Source organism: Malus sylvestris, chromosome 9, assembly GCF_916048215.2.
Source record: "Malus sylvestris chromosome 9, drMalSylv7.2, whole genome shotgun sequence".
NCBI lineage: Eukaryota > Viridiplantae > Streptophyta > Magnoliopsida > Rosales > Rosaceae > Malus > Malus sylvestris.
In genome coordinates, this window is record NC_062268.1 from 3,523,901 (window position 1) to 3,545,513 (window position 21,613).

At 38.1% G+C, this 21,613-nt stretch overlaps 3 protein-coding genes and 1 long non-coding RNA gene across 4 annotated transcripts; 3 read left to right on the plus strand and 1 right to left on the minus strand.

The window, feature by feature from the left end:
* Positions 1–995: 995 nt before the first annotated feature.
* LOC126583737 (uncharacterized) lies at positions 996–2,703 on the minus strand. Its single transcript, XR_007609814.1, has 2 exons — positions 2,616–2,703; positions 996–1,212 (listed from the first exon to the last, which is right to left on the minus strand). It is a non-coding gene; the product is annotated as an uncharacterized LOC126583737 (long non-coding RNA).
* A 7,844-nt stretch (positions 2,704–10,547) lies between these two features.
* LOC126583740 (cystathionine gamma-synthase 1, chloroplastic-like) lies at positions 10,548–11,988 on the plus strand. The gene is made up of 5 exons (XM_050248252.1): positions 10,548–10,583; positions 10,693–10,800; positions 10,962–11,057; positions 11,137–11,255; positions 11,724–11,988. Exons 2-5 carry the CDS (start codon positions 10,720–10,722, stop codon positions 11,986–11,988), a joined length of 561 nt encoding a protein of 186 aa, XP_050104209.1. The 5' UTR covers positions 10,548–10,583; positions 10,693–10,719.
* A 1,753-nt stretch (positions 11,989–13,741) lies between these two features.
* On the plus strand, positions 13,742–17,455 carry LOC126583738 (cystathionine gamma-synthase 1, chloroplastic-like). The gene is made up of 11 exons (XM_050248250.1): positions 13,742–14,270; positions 14,416–14,519; positions 14,717–14,790; positions 14,900–15,068; positions 15,206–15,265; positions 15,362–15,565; positions 15,660–15,746; positions 15,957–16,064; positions 16,226–16,321; positions 16,401–16,519; positions 17,056–17,455. The coding sequence occupies exons 1-11, from the start codon at positions 13,772–13,774 to the stop codon at positions 17,177–17,179; spliced, it is 1,644 nt and encodes a 547-aa protein (XP_050104207.1). The 5' UTR covers positions 13,742–13,771; the 3' UTR covers positions 17,180–17,455.
* Positions 17,456–17,595: 140 nt separating this feature from the next.
* Positions 17,596–20,963, plus strand: LOC126583739 (SPX domain-containing protein 4). The gene is made up of 3 exons (XM_050248251.1): positions 17,596–19,092; positions 19,879–20,044; positions 20,172–20,963. Exons 1-3 carry the CDS (start codon positions 18,763–18,765, stop codon positions 20,669–20,671), a joined length of 996 nt encoding a protein of 331 aa, XP_050104208.1. The 5' UTR covers positions 17,596–18,762; the 3' UTR covers positions 20,672–20,963.
* The last annotated feature ends 650 nt before the right edge of the window (positions 20,964–21,613 follow it).

Below are 21,613 nucleotides of genomic sequence, written 5' to 3' on the forward strand. Positions count from 1 at the left end.
TGAATGGTCCATAGTGTAAGGTACAGAGAAAAGTCACTGCACTAGTTGAATATAAAGTGGGTTGCAGTTGAAAATAAATATGTTACAAGAAGGGAGTGAAACCAATTATTATTCTACTCATAAGAGCATTGAGATCATCCTCCCCTCATGCATACATACTAGAATACATCTTGTAAATGCAGCAAATCACTTCTCCAGGAAAAGTCACAGCATCTTTAACTGAGTTCCTAATCAAGAAGGTGACATATGTCAAACTTCAAAGGCTTATTCAACTCACTACTTAATGTCAGTGTCACATACATTGTTTGGAGATTTTATTCAACTTCTCAGTCAGACCTTCGCGGCTCTTTTTCTCATCTTGTAATATTTTCTAATGATTTGAACAATGTACTTTCTAGGTTATCCTTAAAAAACGACTCTACTTAAAATCAATCAAATTACAAATCATTTAACTGTTCAATTAATGTTGTCAAATTTCAGCGTCTAAATAAAATCCACAATTGATCTATTTATTGGATACACGTTAGATGACTAAAAAATTTCATATTTTGGTTTATTTTTGACAATCTTTAAACTTGGTTTATTTTTAACATCCGAATTTACAAGGCGACCTAGAAAATGATAGTTGTGATCATGGTACAACATTGTAGGATATGAGAATGAGAGCCAAGAAGTAGAACGTGAGGATGAAGGTGATACTATGTATATTAGTCCAAAGGATATGGACCATTTTCTAAATACTCTTCTTCTGTCGAGACTCATGGGTAAGATGGGAGGCAAAAAGTTGCAGGAATGCGGCGATGAAGTAATGAAGTGATGAAACAATACAGGGGTTTAGGATACTAGCCCAAAGGGTTGCCCAAGAGCCCAAACTTTTCCCAGACCCTTTGAAACAAACTTCCCAGCCACCGCCAGTATTGCATTCCTTGCAAAATTATTACTAACAAAGAAGAGAGAACATACAAAGCTAGAGTGGGAGAGAAGATATTGACAAGTTTAAGATAAAGCAATTCCATTTCTTATTCATCACTAACATTTGAGTCGAACACCTTAAGCTGAAAGTAATAGCTTAGTTCTAAATACACAGGGTAATAATTGACGGTGCAGCTATCCACATCTCAAGCACCCTTCTTATCAACAATTTGGTTTCCTCACAACGAGAACGAGGTGTTCAGATTCCTGAATTCAGCGTTTTACAATCTTCGAAGAAACCTGGGTTGACAAACCAATATTAATCAATACCCAAAAAACACGTCGGATGCATGCACTGTTTACCTTATAAACAAAAGCTTCTTGGGACAAACTACAAGTAAAAGTTGAAAACTCAGTTTTGTTGAGTAACTTATATTAACTTTCCGGCAAAAGGATTCATTGTTTTCGGTCACAATACAAGTTCCACGTATAAACAACAAAGAAAAATTGCGGGGACTATGATCTTCCTTTTTTCCTTCATTTTTAAGCTATTCTCGTGTGTATCCAGTAATTTTCCACTTCAAGTGAAGAGGCTAATTAACTAAGCACAAATATTTCTTAAGCATGTGAGGGCATTACTGGCAGCAGAAACATTAAAAGTTAAAGCAGCAAAGCGGATCCCAAATATTTATCTTTGCTCATTCAAATAAGGCAACAGATAATTTGACGTTCATGGAGCCTAGGTAGTAACAATCAAACATAACGCAAGTTAGCATGGTTGAGGTCCTTGAGGAATTACAGCAGAGTACCAACCACTCAGTACTCAGGCACATTGCGAGTGGCAACCACATCAAAATATGACCATTCTGTGTTCTAATGATTATTTAACGAACTTCATAAATAAAAATTAACCATGTGTGGGCATTTATGGCAGCAGAAGCATTACAAGCTTAAGCTGCAAAGTGAATTCCAACGTCTATTTTTGCACATTGAGACTAGGCAACTAACAATTTGATGATCACAGAGCCTTGCTCTGGTGCAATGTCAAACCTAATGCTAGTTCACAAGACAGACGAACTACAAACCGCTTACTTAGATTGCTAGTGTGGCAACTACGTCAAGAACATTGCTCCAGAACTGAGCTTCGAGCGTGTGATTTTCTGTTCTAGTGCAGTAAATGGATAGAATATCCCTTCACAGACAATAATGACTGAACAATGTGTGGGTTTTTACTGGCAGCAGAACACTCGAAATTTAAGCTGCAAAGCGGCTCCCAACATCGATTTTGCACATTGAAATTAGGTACCCAATAATTCCATATGGTCGTGGAGCCTATTTAATAGTGCAACAATCAAACCTATACCAATTTACCATTGAGTTAAATTGGATTGGAGAAACATTCAACAACAACCAAGTCTTATCCACTAAATACAGTCGGCTATATGAATCATAAACCGTTACCATGCTAGGTTTTACACCAAGTCTTTCATTAACGTACTCCATATTTTTCTTTATGTCTCTTCAAAACTACAGCTGTATTCATTTGAATAACATTTAAACAAATCTTGAATAGGGTTAGAAATGCAAAAAAATTGGAATGTTTGCTTTAAATTAAAATTTTGGGGGCACAAATATATCGAAATCAAACAATTATTCTGCAAATTCAACAAAGATTGTAAATTTATAGACTGATAAAACGATACCTTTGGAATCTGAATTTGGGGAAGTAGTCCAAAACCCTAATTTGAGCCGCCAAGAGGGCAATGGACTGAGAGAACCGTTGGGTTATATATACAGGGGAAAATGGTATTTCTTGCCTTGCCCATTGAACTTTTATGCGGTTGCCAATTTGCTCTCTAAAATTTAATTTTAGCTGATTACCGATTTGAACTTTTTTTAATTAACCATTTTCTTATTGAACTTTAATTTTAGCCGATTACCCCCTAACTTCTATAAATAGCCAATCCCCCCCCCCCCCCAGTGTTGGATTTCAAACTTTCATTCAGATTTTCATCCATCCAATTTGTCATCCTTTTTGCCCTCAACAGTTGTCATGTGTTGTTTCCAAATTGGATGAACAACGTCAAGGAGAATTGGTTATTTATAAAAGTTCAGGGGCAATTTGCTAAAATTAAAGTTTAAGGGGAAATTGGCTAATTATAAATTTTCAAGAGGGTAATCGACTAAAATTAAAATTCAAGAAGAAAATTGGCAGCTCCATACAAGTTCAGGAAGCAAATCGACAAATATGCCTTTCTAAAATTAGGGCATTGGCAGGGGAAGCCGCTGTATCCAACGGTTGGAGGGAGAAATCGCGTAATCGTATGGTCAGTATTTAATTTCATCATAGGGATAACAGTTAACGGTTTCTGGATTTTACAGTTCATGCAAATTCAGTAAGGGTTGGGCCTTTTATTAAGTCGGTAACTTATAAGTTTGGGCTAGGAAATGGGCTTCAATTTAAATTCGGAATGTGGCCCATTTTGACTTGGGAAAATAAATTCATGTCGCGGTTGTGCCCCCTCTCTCTCTCTCGAGTTTTTTTTCTTGCATCTCTCTTTACGTGACTTTACATCCATTTGTTCACGTGATTTAGGAGGAAATAACTTCTACGTTGCGAGTGCAATGCACTCTTTGAGTTTTCTCAGTCCTTATCTTCGGTCACCGGAAAATATTAAAAGATTTTAATTGATTTTTAATATTTTTAGAAAATATAAAATGAGTATAAAAGAAATAAAAACATATAATTAGATAACTAGACTCATCCTTAAAAACATTCAATGTTTTTGGACCTGGATCCAAAAGCCCCTTATTTCAGTAGTTCATCAATTTAAGAGTCTTAGCTCAAACAACATGATATTTGAGGGTTAAGAAGGGTGGTTTTCTTTGTACTACATGCATTGAGTGTCATCGTACAATGACCGTTGTATTTTACCGATTCAACGTCTTAAAATTGGTGATTCATGATCATTAGATGTGGTTAGGCAACTTAAAAAGAGAAATACTAAGGAAACTCTCTAAAAAAATGTGACTCTTTATGGGTTTTCTGCCACCTCATGTCCTGCACATGTTTTGTAATATTGACACATGAATAAACTGTGAGGGAACAAAGTCACATTTTAAGAAAATCTCCTTAGCATTTCTTACTTAAAAAATGTCGACACTCAGTGCTTGTAAGTACCAAAAAAAAATAAAAATCATATGAATGGTATTCAAAGTCTCCATGTAGGACAAAATGAATTCAAAAGTTGTTGGCATCTACTATTAGTGTGCATTTGTTGTACCAGACTATTTCGGACTGCACTAGTTTTAGAGACTAAGCTGGAGCTGGACTGGCTTAGACTAGACTAAGCTAAATTAATTTAGTGAAGCGTTTGGTATAATGTCGGATTAAAAAGCAGAATAATAACAAAGTTTACTATTATATTATTTAATCAATATCTATTAATATTTTAATATTTTAATATTAATATATTTATTTATTCTTTTGTAATCTTCTTCCTCTCTTAACCTCTTTTTTTTCTTCCGCCCATCATCTTCCTCCCTTCTCCCTCTTTTACTCCTTTTTTCTTCGTCCCACTGTCACCCTCCCCACTTCCTCTTTTTCTCCCTTTTCACTTTGTTCTGGTCTTCTCTTCTTCAAAGTATGAAACTTTGAATTTGTTTTGAAATTTTTGAAATGGTCTATTTCATTCAAATTTTGCATTGAATTTTTGATATATGCATCTCATTACTGATCTAATGAAAAAGGATATTCAAAAAATAAAGATCAAACAAGGATCACTTTTTTATTAGCGAGGTAATGAATTTTTTTTTAGAAGGGTTTTTCATTGAAAGAACAAACTTTTTAAATTTATATGTAAATATATATATATATATATATATATATTTATATAAAAGAAGTTAATTTGATGGAATATTCGATTTTTTAATACCGAATTGTACTTATCCTTATCATACTTCTTTTGTTTTCCAAGAAGATTGGATCATTAAGAAAAGGAGTTTATAACTTAGCTCCTTCCTTTTTTTCATTGAGCTTCTATTGTTTGTTGGGGTTTGTTCAGAACCAATGGTAAGTGGAAAGGCGGTTAGATGATACTTCATCAGATGATTGTACAATGAGGACGGTTGGTTATAGAAAAGAAAGAATGGAAAAGAATGATAAATAAAGGAATTACTAAGAAACTAAATTTCAGTTCCTTGAGATTACAATTTCAATTCTTGGTGTCGGAACAAATCCAAAGCAGAGCCAGCCAGGTATTCCTTGGTGAAGCAAAGATGGGAAATCTGGGCTGTGGGTTCGTTGGGTTTCATAAGAGGGAGAGAAATCAATTTGAAGCAAAGAAGAGGTTGGGTTGGCGGGATGAAGGAGATCAGTGAGACAACAAGATTTGGTGGCGGGTTCGGCGGGATGATGGAGATCAGCGAGATGGTAGGATTTGGTGACTAGATTTGGCGATGCATGCTTGTAGATCGCAAATGATGCAAATATTAGAGAGTCAGGATTAGCAATCCCATCTTTTCAGGGGTCCTAGCTAAGACGAGGTAGCGATGCCTTTAGTCGAAACGAGTTCGACTTAATCCCAATAAAGACAATCCCAGATCAAACCAAACACGAACTAGTATGTCAGTCTAGTCCAATTAAACTTAACGAGCCCAAACAACCATGCCTTTAAAGTCTTTAATAACTAGACGGAAAAGGCAGTGCACGAATCCATTTGGACATAAAATAACGATGGCAGACATGCAACGGACAAATTCAGTGGCCTTGCTCATTGACCATATTCCATTTAATGAAGCATCACTGCAAGAGTCACACCTACCTAGTGTCACATTTAGTTTATATTGCTATTGCTAATGAGGAGCAACTTAACCTCTTGCAATTTTTTTTTTTTTTTTACCGATGTGAGAGACTGATTTACTTTCACATTCTTGTAGGATGGCTTTCTTTTCGTCATTATCATTATCAAATGTAACAGTGCATTCATCATTATAATACATTATCTTTTCTACCAAAAAAATGATATTCTAAACTAATTTTATTTATAAAAACAAAGATTTGAACTTAAGTACAAAAGAGTGAATACACTCTTTAAACAATTAATCGAATGCACGTCAGCTCCACCATTATAATACTTCATTCGCTTATTTAGTTTCAAATATTAAATGAGCATGTAGTAGGAATTTTAGGCATCATTTGGTTTTTAATTTTGAGAAATGCTAAGGAGATTATATGAGACTCTCTATAGATTCTCTGCCACCTCACATGTTTGGTACAATATTTTATAATGTTAGCAGGGAAATTGTGCCAAAAACATTAGATGACTGAGAGTTCATAAAGAGTCTCACTTTTAAAAGAATCTCCTTAGCATTTCTCTTTAATTTTTAAAATAGAAAAATTCATTTTAATCCTTAAAAAAAAGTTGAGTTTTAGACTATAATATTGTGTAAAATTAAAATCTAATTTTACTATCTGATACATTTAATTTTCTCATTTATTAATAGTATTTTGATGTTTTATTCCTTTCGTTTTTCCTATTTTTGATGTCTTAATTACATTTAATTCATTTTCATTTTCATTTCATTCATCATAATATTATTTTATTTTAATAGCATTTCTCTTTAGTTTTTATTTCTTTTGTTTTTCCTATTTTTGATGCATTAATTTACATTTAATTACATTTCATTTTCATTTTCATTTCATTTTAATAGTATTTTGATGTTTTATTTCTTTCGGTATATCCATTGATACAAATATATGTGTACATTAATTCAATATAATACCGTACATACATTTTGGTACGTATATTTCGGTACATACATTTAGGTTCATTGAATATACACTTTCCAAACATATGTACATATATCTCAAAAACATTTTTATATCTCCCGGCTCACTACCATGCCTCTGCACCCGAAGCCAGAGATTATTTCTCCCGGCTCGAAGCCAACTCCTATCTTCGCCCGTAGGTAGAGCAATGACTACTAGATGAGCACAAAACATTGAATATACACTTTCCAAACATAGGTGCATATATCTCAAAAACATCTTTATAGCATATAGTCATCCATCATATATACTATAAAAAAGTGTGCAAAAATATGTTCGTAAGTAGTATATAGTCATGCATCATATATACTATAAAGAACATCAGTTCGATAAAATATGGTAATTCAAAATATTCTCGGTAAGCATAATATCTCATAAAACGTAATCATTAAAACCATGCTTTCATGTATGCATTTCTACTATTAAAACATGCATTTTTGAAGAGGTTTACTCACAGATACTTCACCGCCGAAGAGCCATGCAAACTAGCGAAGACGGAAACGCCACAATAAATGCACCTAAGCACATAAAGGGTCAAATTAATAGAACTCTATCATAACGATTGAATTTGAGAAAATAGATCCAGGACGTCGAAATTAGCCTAGGATGGGTCCTAAACGAAACTCGAAAAAGTCAACAAAAGTCAATGTTGACCAGTTAAAGTTAAAGTCAACGATCAACGTTGACCGTGTCAACGGGTCCGGGCTTGGTCAAGTCAACTAGGTCAAAGGGTTTGGGTCAACCAGGTTGGGCCCAAAGGGTTTGGGTCCAATGGGTTTTAAGGTTTAAAGGGTATTGGGCTTGAGGTTATCAGGCCAGAGGCCTAAGTGGATTGGCCTAAGGGCTTAGGGTCTATTCTTTTGGGTCAAAGGGTATGGGCTTGAAAGCCCGACCCAAGGTAAGGGTTTTAGAAAATATATAAAATAAAATAAATTAAATAAATGGGTTGCATTGGGCTCGAGTTCCACGGGCCAAGGGCCCAAGTTCTACATGCCCCGAATGCCTGATCCTTTTAGGTTTTTTGGGTTTAGTTTCAACGGGCATTGGGCCTGACAGCCCAGCCTAAAAGTCCTAGGCCCAAAGGCCTGGATTGGTTTCTCGATGGGAAGGAAGCCAGAGCCTTCCGTGCTCTAGTCAACGTCAAACCAACACTATAAGGTATGATTTAACCGTGAAATTGAAGGTGGAGGTGAAAGGGAAAGGTTCCTTACCTTTGATTGCCGTGATATGGATGAAATTGGCCGGAGATTTGAGCTCGACTCCAGGGCTTGCCAAACCTGGGTGCGCTGTGGGTGTCCCAATGCTTCACAAGGACATGGGAGAGGGAGAGAAGGTCCAAGTGATGATGTTGATGTCGTCCTTCGTCGGAAGGGATTGTGTATAAGTGTGTGAGTGCGGATCGCCGGGGAGGGGAGAGATGGGTGTAGAGAGATATGTGAGAGTGAGAGGGATCCGAGAGTGTGAGAGATAAGAGAGTGACTCGAGTGAGAGAGAGAGTGAGGTGATGGGGTGTGGGAGCTGCTACGTGGCAGAAAAAGAAGAGGGGAACTGGGGAAACAGAACCGAAGGTGGGCCCCTAGTTGAATATCAGAGTGCGCAACGAACAAGACTAACAAATAATATGAATTTTATTAAAAGAACGCGAATGCCGAAACGGCTACAAAACCCTAAGAGACTACATTGTGGCTAACTTGATTCTCAAACTAAATTACAAGCTCTATTTATAGAGCAATAAACCAAAGAAACCCTAATGCGTAAATGCCAAAAATACCCTACTACAAAATCAAATCAAATCTCTAATTAATTTCCTAAATAAACCTAATAAATTCTAACACCCCCCGTCAAACTCATGGCGGTACACGACATGAGTTTGCCAACAAGCAGATGTGGATGCAAGCCTCCAAATTCCGATGCCGATGCCGATGCCGATGTCGATTCCAATTTCCGATGCCAATTTCAATACGAAATTTCACCAGTGTAAGTACAAGATTCCAATGCCAGTGCAAATTCCAACTTCCGAACAAACAAACAAAAAACCATATTCAAAACCATATTTTTTCTTTGCCCGTGTGGGCCTAAGCCTCAAACCAGCCATACTTTTTTCCATTTCTTATGACCTGGGGTCTTCTCCAGATCGCAAAACCAAATGATGCAGCAAACAAGTCTTGCAAAATAAAGGGATTGCAGCCGACAGAACAACTCTAGTGAAAAGTCAAACTGCAGAAGGGAAAGCCTAAACGAGACCAAACAGAGTGACCAAGAACAAGGGACACAGAGCAAAGCGGAAGCGAAGCCTAAACGAGACCAAAACTAAACCAAAAACAAAATGCGACAAAACAAATTGATACCAACAAGAACGGATTGAACCCTAAGGATCGAACCCGCTCTGATACCAAGTTGAATATCAGAGTGCGCAACGAACAAGACTAACAAATAATATGAATTTTATTAAAAGAACGCGAATGCCGAAACGGCTACAAAACCCTAAGAGACTACATTGTGGCTAACTTGATTCTCAAACTAAATTACAAGCTCTATTTATAGAGCAATAAACCAAAGAAACCCTAATGCGTAAATGCCAAAAATACCCTACTACAAAATCAAATCAAATCTCTAATTAATTTCCTAAATAAACCTAATAAATTCCAACACCCCTTGGCACACAATTAAGGTTTGAAAGCAACCCATTTCAAAACAAACATTCCAAAATTAGTGAAATTACAAAAATACTTTTTTTTGTTTCGTAAATCCCGGAACGGGTTGTCACAATCTGGACTCTATACTTCGTCTACTTTTCTTTTTCAACTGCTCTTTCCAATTCCTTATCATTCCAATATGACTATGCTGGCTTTGTTTTTTCGTGTTAGAATGATTTGAAGTTGAATGAGAATTTAGAATTGTTCGAAATGTTTTGAAATGAATATATGAAGTTATGAACCATCCATAGTTGAATGAGATCATCAATTGTTTCTACTTGTCATGTGCACATTGGTCTGAAGTTCCTCTTTTCGGATATGAGGAGATTTTTATTTAGCATTCGAACTCATGTGAAAATCCTTTTAAAATGATTAAAAACACTTTTAGTGAAAATGTTTTTAAAAAGCCCTACAAAACACATAGAAGTGGCTCCTACTGTTGCGCTCCACTACCTTTTCCCATTTACTACCCAATTTGTTTACGGTGTCAATTGTTAAAGTTTGAACAAATAACGTCTAGGATTTGATAACATCTTTCTATATTTAGGGTCAACAGATACCTATGTGCCAGGTGAGTCACATCATTGATGCCCTGGAGTTGGTATAAGCATCAATGACTGAAAATTACACGAGCGCATTTGGACGATGTACCACTAGCATATTCAGTGACTTTTTCTTCTTCTTGGTCAATAGCAAAATCAATAACTGGGAGCTACACACAAGTAGTTAAACAATTGTGTCAATAATAAAATTAATGATCAAAAATCACATACGATTAGCCGCCATCATTGCATATAGAATGAAGAAGAAAATCAAATGGGACCATGAAGAAAATCAAATGGGACCATGAGTCATAGCTTCCGGGGTCCAATAAAGATAAGTTGCCAATTTTCTACTTCTAAAACTTTATTTCTCTTGAAAAACGATATTTAAGTGAAAAACTAGGTAGCAGAACGCATTGAATCTTTTTTAGTGGAAGCAGTCATTTTTGACAATTTTCAACCCTCGATTGATTTCCTTGTTGGCTTTTACTTACAATACGGCAAATTCTTTGTGCGACATATTTGCACCTAATATCCACTATTATTTTCACTCATCTACAAAGAGAATCCAAAAGTAACAAACCCCCAAATAATAGTAGTAAGGTGACCTAAAACAAATGATTCCATGCCCCACTTATCGCTTTAATGATTGAACACTGAGATGAATTGTAAGCTTACATGATAATAATATTTGTTTTTTGTTCATCAACAGAATGCTGCGTACCTGATCATTCGAGGCATGAAGACCTTGCATCTTCGTGTGCAACAACAGAATTCAACAGCATTGAGGATGGCCAAAATTTTAGAGGCACATCCTAAGGTATATATTTTGTAAACTTAAGTAGCATTAACCCCTGGGAGGCTAACTAAATAGGTTACCAGTGTGCGATTATTGTTGGAAAGATTATAGTACAAAAGTTTATGCTGGGATTCACCACTTCGTATTTGAAAACAGATGTTACTGAAAATGTTTATCGGCAGGTGGCACACGCCTATTATCCTGGTTTGCCTAGCCATCCTGAACATCAGCTTGCCAAGAGGCAGATGACTAGTTTCGGTGGTGTTGTCAGTTTTGAGGTGAACATTATCGACGCTGTCCCTTTCTGGTATGCTGTTATTATATTCATTTGGTTAATAATGTTCCTTGATTATGCAGATTGATGGAGACTTTATGAGAACCATTAAATTCGTGGATGCACTGAAAATCCCATATATTGCTCCATCCTTTGGTGGCTGTGAGAGCATTGTGGATCAGCCAGCCACAATGTCTTACTGGTATCCCTCTTAACTCTTTTATCTTATGGTGGCTTCATAAATTTGAAGTTGTCATGCTATGTGGTTGAGTCTGATAAATTGGGTAGACCTGTGATCTTGACATATCACCGTATCAAGTCACACCAGATACTGCATGAAGGTGCCTACGTTCAGGTGCTTTGGCATTCCTAGACATGGTAGTGCATTAATTGGTTAATAATATGTTTCTGGTAAAAGAAACATGGTGTGCCCTGGATAGATGTCTACATGTCGTATTCGATAGCAACATTTAAAGCATGTTATGCGAAGCTTAACCAATTAACCTAGCGGAAATTGTTCAAGTTGAAGTTTACAGTAATGGATTTTTCGTTGATGCAACTGCTTGGTCGTTTATACATTGATTTCGCTTGATTACTTTAGGCGGGCTGAAGATACAGTAAAAGGCCAATGATTTCTTCTGTTTGCTGTGTTTTGATGCTCTTGAAACAGGGATCTCAGCCAGTCAGATAGAATCAAGTACGGGATGAAAGATAACTTGGTCCGTTTCAGCTTCGGAGTGGAAGACTTTGAAGATCTCAAGGCAGATATACTGCAGGCCCTGGAGACCATATGGAGTGTGGCCTGTTTCTGTTTTATTTCCCATGTCCATTGTTGCATTGGTGCTTCAATTGACTTTTATCACCAATATGTGAGTTGTGTGGCTCTTACTGTTGCTCTCCACTACCTTTTCACATTTGCTACCCAATTTGTTTAGGGTGTCAACTGTTAAAGTTTGAACAAATAACGTCTAGGATTTGATAACATTTTTCTATATTTAGGGTCGACAGATACATATGTGCCGAGTGAGTCACAACATTGAAGCACTGGAGTTGGTATATGCAGCAATGACTGAAAATCACACGCGCGCGTTTGAACGATGTACCACTAGCATATTCAGTGACTTTTTCTTCTTCTTGGTCAATAGCAAAATCAATAATTGGGAGCTACACATAAGTAGTTAAACGATTGTGCCAATAATAAAATTATTGATCGAAAATTACACATGCGTATTTAGACGATTAGCCGCCATCATAGCATATAGAATGAAGAAGAAAATAAAATGGGACCATGAAGAAAATCAAATGGGACCATGAGTCATAGCTTCCGGGGTCCAATAAAGATAAGTTGCCAATTTTCTACTTCTAAAACTTTATTTCCCATGAAAAACGATATTTAAGTGAAAAACTAGGTAGCATAACGCATTGAACCTTTTTTAGTGGAAGCAGTCATTTTTGACAATTTTCAACCCTCGATTGATTTCCTTGTTGGCTTTTACTTACAATACGGCAAATTCTTTGTGCGACATATTTGCACCTAATATCCACTATTATTTTCACTCATCTACAAAGAGAATCCAAAAGTAACAAACCCCAAAATAAGAGTAGTAAGGTGACCTAACTTTGTATTTTTATGTTAATTTTGATGCCCTGATTTCATTTTTGTCGACCGTTGAATTGTCATGAAATTTTATAATGTTGTTGTGTAAGTAGTATGATGCCCTAGGAAATTTACGGATTGGATACCCAATGTACGAATCTTTTAGATTGGAATACTTAGAGTTGATGACCTTAGGGGGATCACACTATATTATATATGTCTATATTTCTGCCTGATTAAACCGCAATGGGGACCACACTATTATATACATATCATCATCCATCGTTGGCATAGTGTTTTTCTATAAGAACATCTAATGAAAATTGGAAGGTGCAAAACGTCTTAAAATGTGTATTTTACATTTTTGGTCGGCCGGAAAACTCCAATGGAGAGGTATAAATATCCATGTTGACGCTCACAATATACTTTTTGTTTGAAATGTTATTTCTTAGAGTAAATATCATATACTGTGAGTAAACATTCGGTAATAACTTGAGCTATCACGAAATCTTCTTGCATATATTAGTCATTAGGTTGTGAACATTCTTGCAGTTACAAGTTAAAAAGCTACAATATCGTGTGCAAATAACGTAGAACTCGATTGGATGTACTTTTAAAATAACTGAAAGCGATTTTGGTGAAACTATTTTTGGAACCAATCTTTAGTAAAAATACAAGTAAATTCTGGAAAAACACTTAAAGTGATTCCTAGAAGAAGCACGTAACTGGTGCTTCTTGCAGAAATCACTTAAAATGCTTTTGGAACCCAAATTTTTTTCTCTAAAAACGTTTTCAACTATTTTAAAAATACATCCAAACGATCTTGTAATTCAAGTGATTAACAACGTTCATCGAATGTCCAAAGTTACGAAAAAAATAAAAAGTTGCAACTCAATATAGTGTGTAAAATTGGAATTTTGTGACTCAAAAAGTTGGTACAAATACATGTTGCGAGTCAGATTCCACGTCTTGGACCAAAAGAAAAGTCAGATTCCACGTCGGCATCAAGCCAACTGGACCAACTTGGTAAATAAAACCAAAAAAAATCAGTAAAAAAACAAAATCATAAAATTACAGAAAAAGAAAAGGCGCGTATTAAAGCTGCAACGCATTTGCTCTCAATGTCGTCCATTTCTTCCCAACCTCGTTTCGTGACGAACCCAAAATCCCGAAAACTCGAACCCCATCACTCACCCATGGCCGTCTGCTCGTATCCTCCTAGGGTTTTCACTTCCTCCCAGCCCGGCACCCGCCCCCGATTATCGGGCCGGGTCGACCCGACGGTGCCGGTTCACGGCCTCTCCTCTCTCATCCTCAGGTTTCCCCCGAACTTCGTCCGCCAGCTCAGCACCAAGGCCCGCAGGAACTGCAGCAACATCGGCGTCGCGCAGATCGTCGCCGCCTCTTGGTCGAACAACAACCCCAACTCTGGCGTGTCGGCGGCACCGTCGGCCACAGCCGTCGATGCCGCCGCCACGGCCGCCATTTCCGTCGATCCGGCCCAGATTTCGGGCGGTGACGAGGTGGCGGTGTTTGAAAATGGTGTACAGTTGGGGGAGGCCTTGCCTTTGAAGGAGGCCTCGTTCTTGAGCTCCGATGGGAGCCTCGCAATTCATGCTGGTAATTTAACTATATTTTATGGGGTTTTTTTAATTATGATTTGCTTGGATTATTGTCTTAATGTTACAATTAAAAAGCTCAGTTCTTGATAATTATGCGGTGATTAGCGTGTGAGTAAAAATTGGGACTTTTTGTTTTTGTGAAGGTGAAAGATTGGGACGCGGCATAGTAACTGATGCAATTACAACCCCAGTGGTTAATACTTCTGCCTACTTCTTTAAGAAAACGGCTGACCTCATTGATTTCAAGGTATGCAATCACGCATTCCATATACTTATATTTTCTTACGATTTTCTGCATAATTGGGTGTAACTTTTTTGTAATATGCTGCAAAAGTTTGAAACTTTAAGAAAACAGACGATAAAATTGTGTTTTATGTATTGGGTAGCTGGTGATTGATGTGTTCTTGGATGGTTTTGGTTTATTGTCCTTTTACCTTGTTGCAGGAGAAACGCGCAACAAGTTTTGAATACGGGCGGTATGGAAATCCAACTACAGTAGTGGTTGAGGAGAAGATCAGGTTTGCATGTCTTTCATTCTCTTTTGTATTTTAAGCCTGCCTTTTGTGCTTCGAATCTATGTGTTGAATGTTTATTGAGGCCATGTTGTGGTGAACTGGTGATGGTTAGTGCGCTTGAGGGAGCGGAATCAACAATGATATTGGCATCTGGAATGTGTGCTTGCACTGTCATGTTGATGGCATTGGTTCCAGCTGGTGGGCATATCGTGACCACCACGGATTGCTATAGGAAGACTAGGATTTTCATTGAGACCATTCTTCCAAAAATGGGGATCACGGTAAAATTGTCCTGTTCTCATTTTGTGCAATGATTAGTTGTTCTGAATCTAGAGCAACAGAATACAGGTGTTACTTTTCAAATCGCCTGTGATCCTTTGTTAGTGTTTATACTTATAGATTACCACTCTCTATGCAGGCCACAATCATTGACCCTGCTGATGTGGGAGCCCTGGAAACTGCATTGGATGAGCACAAAGTCAGTGAGAAAGTATTTAGCTTGCTTTTTTGAAATTCTCTATAACTTAGCAAATAATGGTGACCCTGATTGTTTGTAAAATTTACTTCGGGACAGGTGTCTCTTTTCTTCACAGAGTCTCCTACTAATCCATTCCTCAGGTGTGTTGACATTAAGTTGGTTTCTGAGCTCTGTCACAAAAAAGGGGCGTTGGTCTGTATAGATGGCACTTTCGCCACACCTCTCAACCAGAAAGCCCTTGCCCTTGGGGCAGATCTTGTTGTGCATTCTGCAACGAAATTTATCGGTGGCCACAATGATGTAAGTCAGCAAGTGTCGAACCTAATCATTTGGAGTGAATACTCAGTGTATCAATTATTGTAAAGACTAAGCAAGTATCAATATCTTATTTCAGGTCCTTGCTGGTTGCATTAGCGGTTCCATGAAATTGATTTCAGAAATTCGTACTTTGCATCATGTTTTGGGTGGTGCTCTCAACCCGGTGAGTCATGTTTGTGGGTTATATATGTTTCTCGTCTCTTATTATTCTCAGTTGTCACGTTGATTGATGGTGTTAATTTCTACTTCCATTAAGAATGTAGGGTACTTCAACAAATGATTCCATGCTCCCACTTAATGCTTTAATGGTTGAAGAATGGAATGAATTGTAAGCTTACATGATAATAATAATTGTTTTTTTTTTCATCAACAGAATGCTGCATACCTGATCATTCGAGGCATGAAGACCTTGCATCTTCGTGTACAACAACAGAATTCAACAGCATTGAGGATGGCCAAAATTTTAGAGGCACATCCTAAGGTATATATTTTGTAAACTTAAGTAGCATTAACTAATGGGAGGCTAACTAAATAGGTTTCCAGTGTGTGATTACTGTTGGAAAGATTATAGAACAAAAGTTTAGGTTGGGATTCACCGTTTTGTATTTGAAAACATATGTTATTGACAATGTTTATCGGCAGGTGGCACACGTCTATTATCCTGGTTTGCCTAGTCATCCTGAACATCAGCTTGCCAAGAGGCAGATGACTGGTTTCGGTGGTGTTGTCAGTTTTGAGGTGAACATTCTTGGCGCTATCCCTTTTTGGTATGTTGTTATTATATTCATTTGGTTAATAATGTTCCTTGATCATGCAGATTGATGGAGACTTGATGAGAACCATTAAATTTGTGGATGCACTGAAAATCCCATATATTGCCCCATCCTTTGGTGGCTGTGAGAGCATTGTGGATCAGCCAGCCATAATGTCTTACTGGTATTCCTTCTAATTCTATATCTTATGGTGGCTTAATAAATTTGAAGTTGTTATGCTATGCGGTTGAGTCTGATAATTTGGGTAGATCTGTGATCTTGATATGTCACAATATCGAGTCACTCCAGATAACGTGTGAAGATGCCTAGTTTCGGGGTTTTAGTCAAAAGTTAATTTCGTAATCAAATAGCAGGTGCTTTGGCATTCCTAGACATGGAAGTGCATTAATTGGTTAAAAATATGTTTCTCGTATTACCAAAAATAAATTTTACTATGGAAACATGATGTACCCTGGATGGATGTCTACATGTTGTATTCATATAGCAACATTTATAGCTTGTTATGCGAAGCTTAACCAATTAACTTAGCCGAAATTATTTTCGTTGAAGTTTACAGTAATGGAATTTTCGTTGATGCAACTGCTTGGTCATTTATACATTGATATTGCTTGATTAATTTAGGTGGGCTGTAGATACAGCAAGTCAGATAGGATCAAGTCCATGATTTCTGATTGCTGTGTTTTGATGCTCTTGAAACAGGGATCTCATCCAGCCTGATAGGATCAAGTACGGGATCAAGGATAACTTGGTCCGTTTCAGCTTCGGAGTCGAAGACTTTGAAGATCTCAAGGCTGACATACTGCAGGCCCTGGAGACCATATAGACTGTGGCCCGCCTCGTATGCGGTTTTCTGTTTTATTTCTCTTCTCCATTGTTGCATTGGTGCTTCAATTGACTTTTGATCACCAAATGCTTTGTTCGGGTCCACTCGATGGGTCGTTGTCGATTCCATCCGGACCCTAAACTTTGTCTAATTTTCTTTTCCAAGTGCTCTTTCCAATTCCTTATCATTCCAATATGACTATGTTGGCTTTGTTTTTTCGTGTTAGAATGATTTGAAGTTGAATGAGAATTTAGAATCGTTCCAAGTGCTTTGAAATGAATATGAAGTTATGAACCATGGTTGATCATCAACTTTTTTCTACTGTGATAAATAAAACAGGAGCTGTTATTTGCGCAGCAGAATAGTTATAGTGAACCAATGCAAGGAAGAGTTGAGGATGACATTTTGAAGTGCTAATAGCAATTTACGTCGGAAAAGAGATTTTTTATGTGTACATCGGTCTCCTCTTTTCGGATACGAGGAGATTTTTATTTTTAGTGTAATTGTGTGCGTACACTAGGTTTTTCAACCATTGGATTTTTTGTTAAAGATTCATTGACCAAGATTTCACAACTGCAAATTTAGATGCAGTTGCGTAGGGCTTTAAAGTTGAATGAACACAAACAAACTCTACTGCCCGAAAGTCGTATGAAGAAGTCTTTTCCATTCTGTCTGTTTCTTCGAGATAAACAAGACGTATTCTATGAAAAATCGTTCCGGCCAAGAAAAAGGCCATAGGATTTGAGAGAGATCTAGCTAGTGAAGTTCACGTAGATGGCGCTTGGTGATCATTTCATCGGTATTTGGCATGCACGGTACACGAATGAAGGACGGGAAATGGATGGTATTAACCCAGAATATTTCTTATGTCTCCAGCTAGATACAGTTTGATGCGCGGTGATACTTGATTGAGGATAAATCATAGGTTAGAATGACATAACTAAGACCAGTGACTTTTTATACCTAAAAAATGGCGCCGTCAATGTACTTTGAAGCATGCTAGAATATTTGGGATACGAGTTTCGAAATTCGGAAAGGCATCGTCTCCGGATTCCTTCTCCCTAATCCATCAAATCAGGGAATCCGTGTCATTAAAATTTGATCAAACAGCTACAAATAGAAGCCCACTCATTTTAAAAGTTATAATATCGTTAGATCAAATTTCAATATCATGGATGCTCTTATTTGATGGATTAGGAGGAAGGGATCCAGAGACCCTAGTGGTCCGAAGTGTAACATTTTCCATTTTTGAACCTCATTCAAGTTGTCGTGGTGACGGATTTATCAAAATCGAATGCCGTCTGCGGATCGAGGATGAGAGAATATACGCAGCAACATGATCAAACAACGTAAAAACAACCAAATAAATCTGAAACTTTTGGAGAGTATTCGGGTAAGGATGAAAAATCCAAATGCACACCAACAAGAAATGTACTTGAAAAAACCACCCCACCTCTCTCTAGCCCACTTTCCAAATATTCCCACTTGAGAGACATTCTCAGGATCCGGATTAAATTTAATTTCTCTCTTAATATAAGAGGAAATCCTGTGAGCAGTTGATCTCCAGAGTTTGTTGAAAAGCCATGAAATTCGGGAAGAAGTTCAGGACCCACCTGGAGGAGACGCTCCCGGAGTGGAGGGACAAGTTCCTCTGCTACAATCTCCTGAAGAAGCTCCTCAAGGGCTTCCCTGCCACCGCGGCTGCCATAGCCGCGGTGGATTCCCTCCCTCGCCAACTCGAGTTTCAGCGCCAGCCGGCAGATGCCCATCCGGCCGCTGCTGATGGAGGTGATGGTGGGTTCCACCCTTTGGCCGGACTCCAGGATTGGTTCGTTGCGATTCTGAATGAGGAGCTGGAGAAGTTAAACAATTTCTATGTGGATAAGGAGGAGGAGTTCGTTATCCGTTTCCAGGTTATTATGATTGCCTTTTTTTCTTCGTGTTTTCTTGAATCTGCATGTGTGGATACATAAATACGCGCTTTAATTTTGATGGGTAGTTGATGGATTTGGCTTGCTTGTTATGGATGTTACAAAAATTCAATCTTTCTCTTCGTGTTAAGCGATTTGCAGATACTGGTGTTATGCTGGTCTCTTAGGCCTTGATTGGTTTCTAGTAACGGATTGGATTGGATAACTCACTACGTTTAGTGTAAGTTGAACGAAGAAATGGAAATTTTGTCCGAGTTGATGGTAAGATTCAGAGGATTCAGAGGGAGAAGTTTCTTTCATGGCAGGAATTCGGAGCTTGCGTCCATTTCTTCATTCAAGAGCCTTTGAATCTAGTGAGTTATCCAATTCAATCGACACCAAACGAGAGCAGGATCTTAAGATGATTGATAGGCACGAGTAGGAGTAGGATGGCATCTGTAAGCAAGTGCATTTTAGCTAAGGATTGTGTGTGGCTGGAACGATTTGTTGAGATAGAGTAGTGGTAAAAGAACACAGAAGAGTTCTAAAATATTTCTTGAAAACAAGGGAAGTTTTCATAATAAACAGGTCGAGCCTCGAGTCTCAACTAGTTGAATTTCTCTTTTGATCATTAAAGTCGAGAACCTTTTCACTTAACTAAGATCTCTCTCATGGATCAACGAATGGTGTGTAAATGGAAGTCTGTATTTGTGTGGTGCTTGTTCGCTTGAAGCTAAGCCTTTTTTTTCCTGGTTATCTGCTCTCATCTGCAAACTGCAATAATGATAGGAACTGAAAGGAAGAATCGAGAGCGTCAATGAAAGGAGCAGCAGGAGTGGTGTATTTACATCAGAGAGCGAGTTCAGTGAAGAAGTGATGGACATCCGTAAGGACTTTGTCACCATCCACGGGGAGATGGTGCTTCTAAAAAATTATAGCTCGTTGAATTTTGCAGGTACAACAGCTACTTCTTTTCACCTTCCATATTTAGCCTGTATTGTACAACCGTTAGCATCAGGGAATTTCTTCATTATATATCTGCGTTATCTATTGCTAAAATCAGCTGTCTTCTGGCTCAATAGGGCTTGTCAAAATTCTAAAGAAGTACGATAAGCGAACTGGAGGAGTGTTGCGTGTACGTTTCACGCAACTAGCCGTACGCCAGCCTTTCTTTACAACAGAACCTCTCACGAGGCTAGTCCGTGAATGCGAGGCAAATCTCGAGCTTCTCTTCCCTTTGGAAGCGGAAATCATTGAAGGTACACCAACCACACAAGATGAAACCACCCCAGACACAGGTCACTCAAACCCACAATCCAATGATTCGGCAAATATTGCATCTGAGACACCTTCAAACATGGAGGCAAACATGGAGGCAAACACGGATATATATCGTGGGACTGTTGCTGCAATCAAAGCCATTCAAGGCCTTCAAAACCCAAGCTCCACTTCCAGCCCATGGTCGCTTTCAAATCACTTAAGAAGCCAGGACGAGGAGAGCACCGGTGCTGTCACAGCCGAAAATTCTACGTCAAACTCTGTAGGCAGCTGGCAGAGCGAAGAGGAGGATGACCAGTTGTAGTAGTGTTTAACCTATCAGCTCCTGCAGTACATCCTCCGTTTCTGATCAAGAGGACGACAGTGTGCGTAACAGCGTTTATCTTAATGCTTTCGGTGTTACATTCTTGTTTTCGCTTCTTGTGGCAACCGGAATCCTAAACCCTAGGAGAAATTTACCATAGCATATTAGCACTAATCTGAAAGTGGTGTAGTTCTTTCAGTAGTACTTTTCAATGTTGTGCAGTTTTCTCATTAGCATTTGCTTGAAACTTAAAATGTTGAACAACTTCACTAGAGCTAAATCTCATTCTGCTCTTCTCTGTTATCTTTTTTTTTTGGTTCATTTGTAACACGTAGTGATTTTGGCACACGTTTTTATGCATGAGAAGAAAACGAATGCGGAAATTATTTTCCTTGCATAGCATAGAACGAATGACAAACTCCAACCATTAGGAGTCTCGTTCTCATGGTCATCAGGTGACTAAGGATGCATGATCATTCACCTTAGATTTGATATTAAAACATTAATAACACGTTCATTCATTATCTTCCTTAATATCCGAAGAAGAAAGAACACCCAGAAACCCTCCGCCCGTGTAGAGAGTAGAAATTTTTTATGATATTGAAATCTTCAATGAGACAAACTGTTTGGGCTCAAATTAACATGTTGGACCGAGTATAGAACCACTCTCGGCCCGGGAGGCCTGGCGACAGGGGAGCCTTGGATCATTTAGTACGTGGGCTCCTAAACCTAGGTCGGCTAGGTCATATTACATTTACTAGTCGAGTCCTAACGCGATAAGGAGTCTCGGCAAGGGTAATAACCCGGAAGTGAATCCGGCTCAATAGAGGACTAGGCTCACAATCCTAGTAAACATAGGACTGGTCGAGTGGGTGTTTGATCCGGAGAAGAAGACCTAGTTCGAGTAGGGTTTTGACTCGACTTCAAAGGTATTCAGTGCTA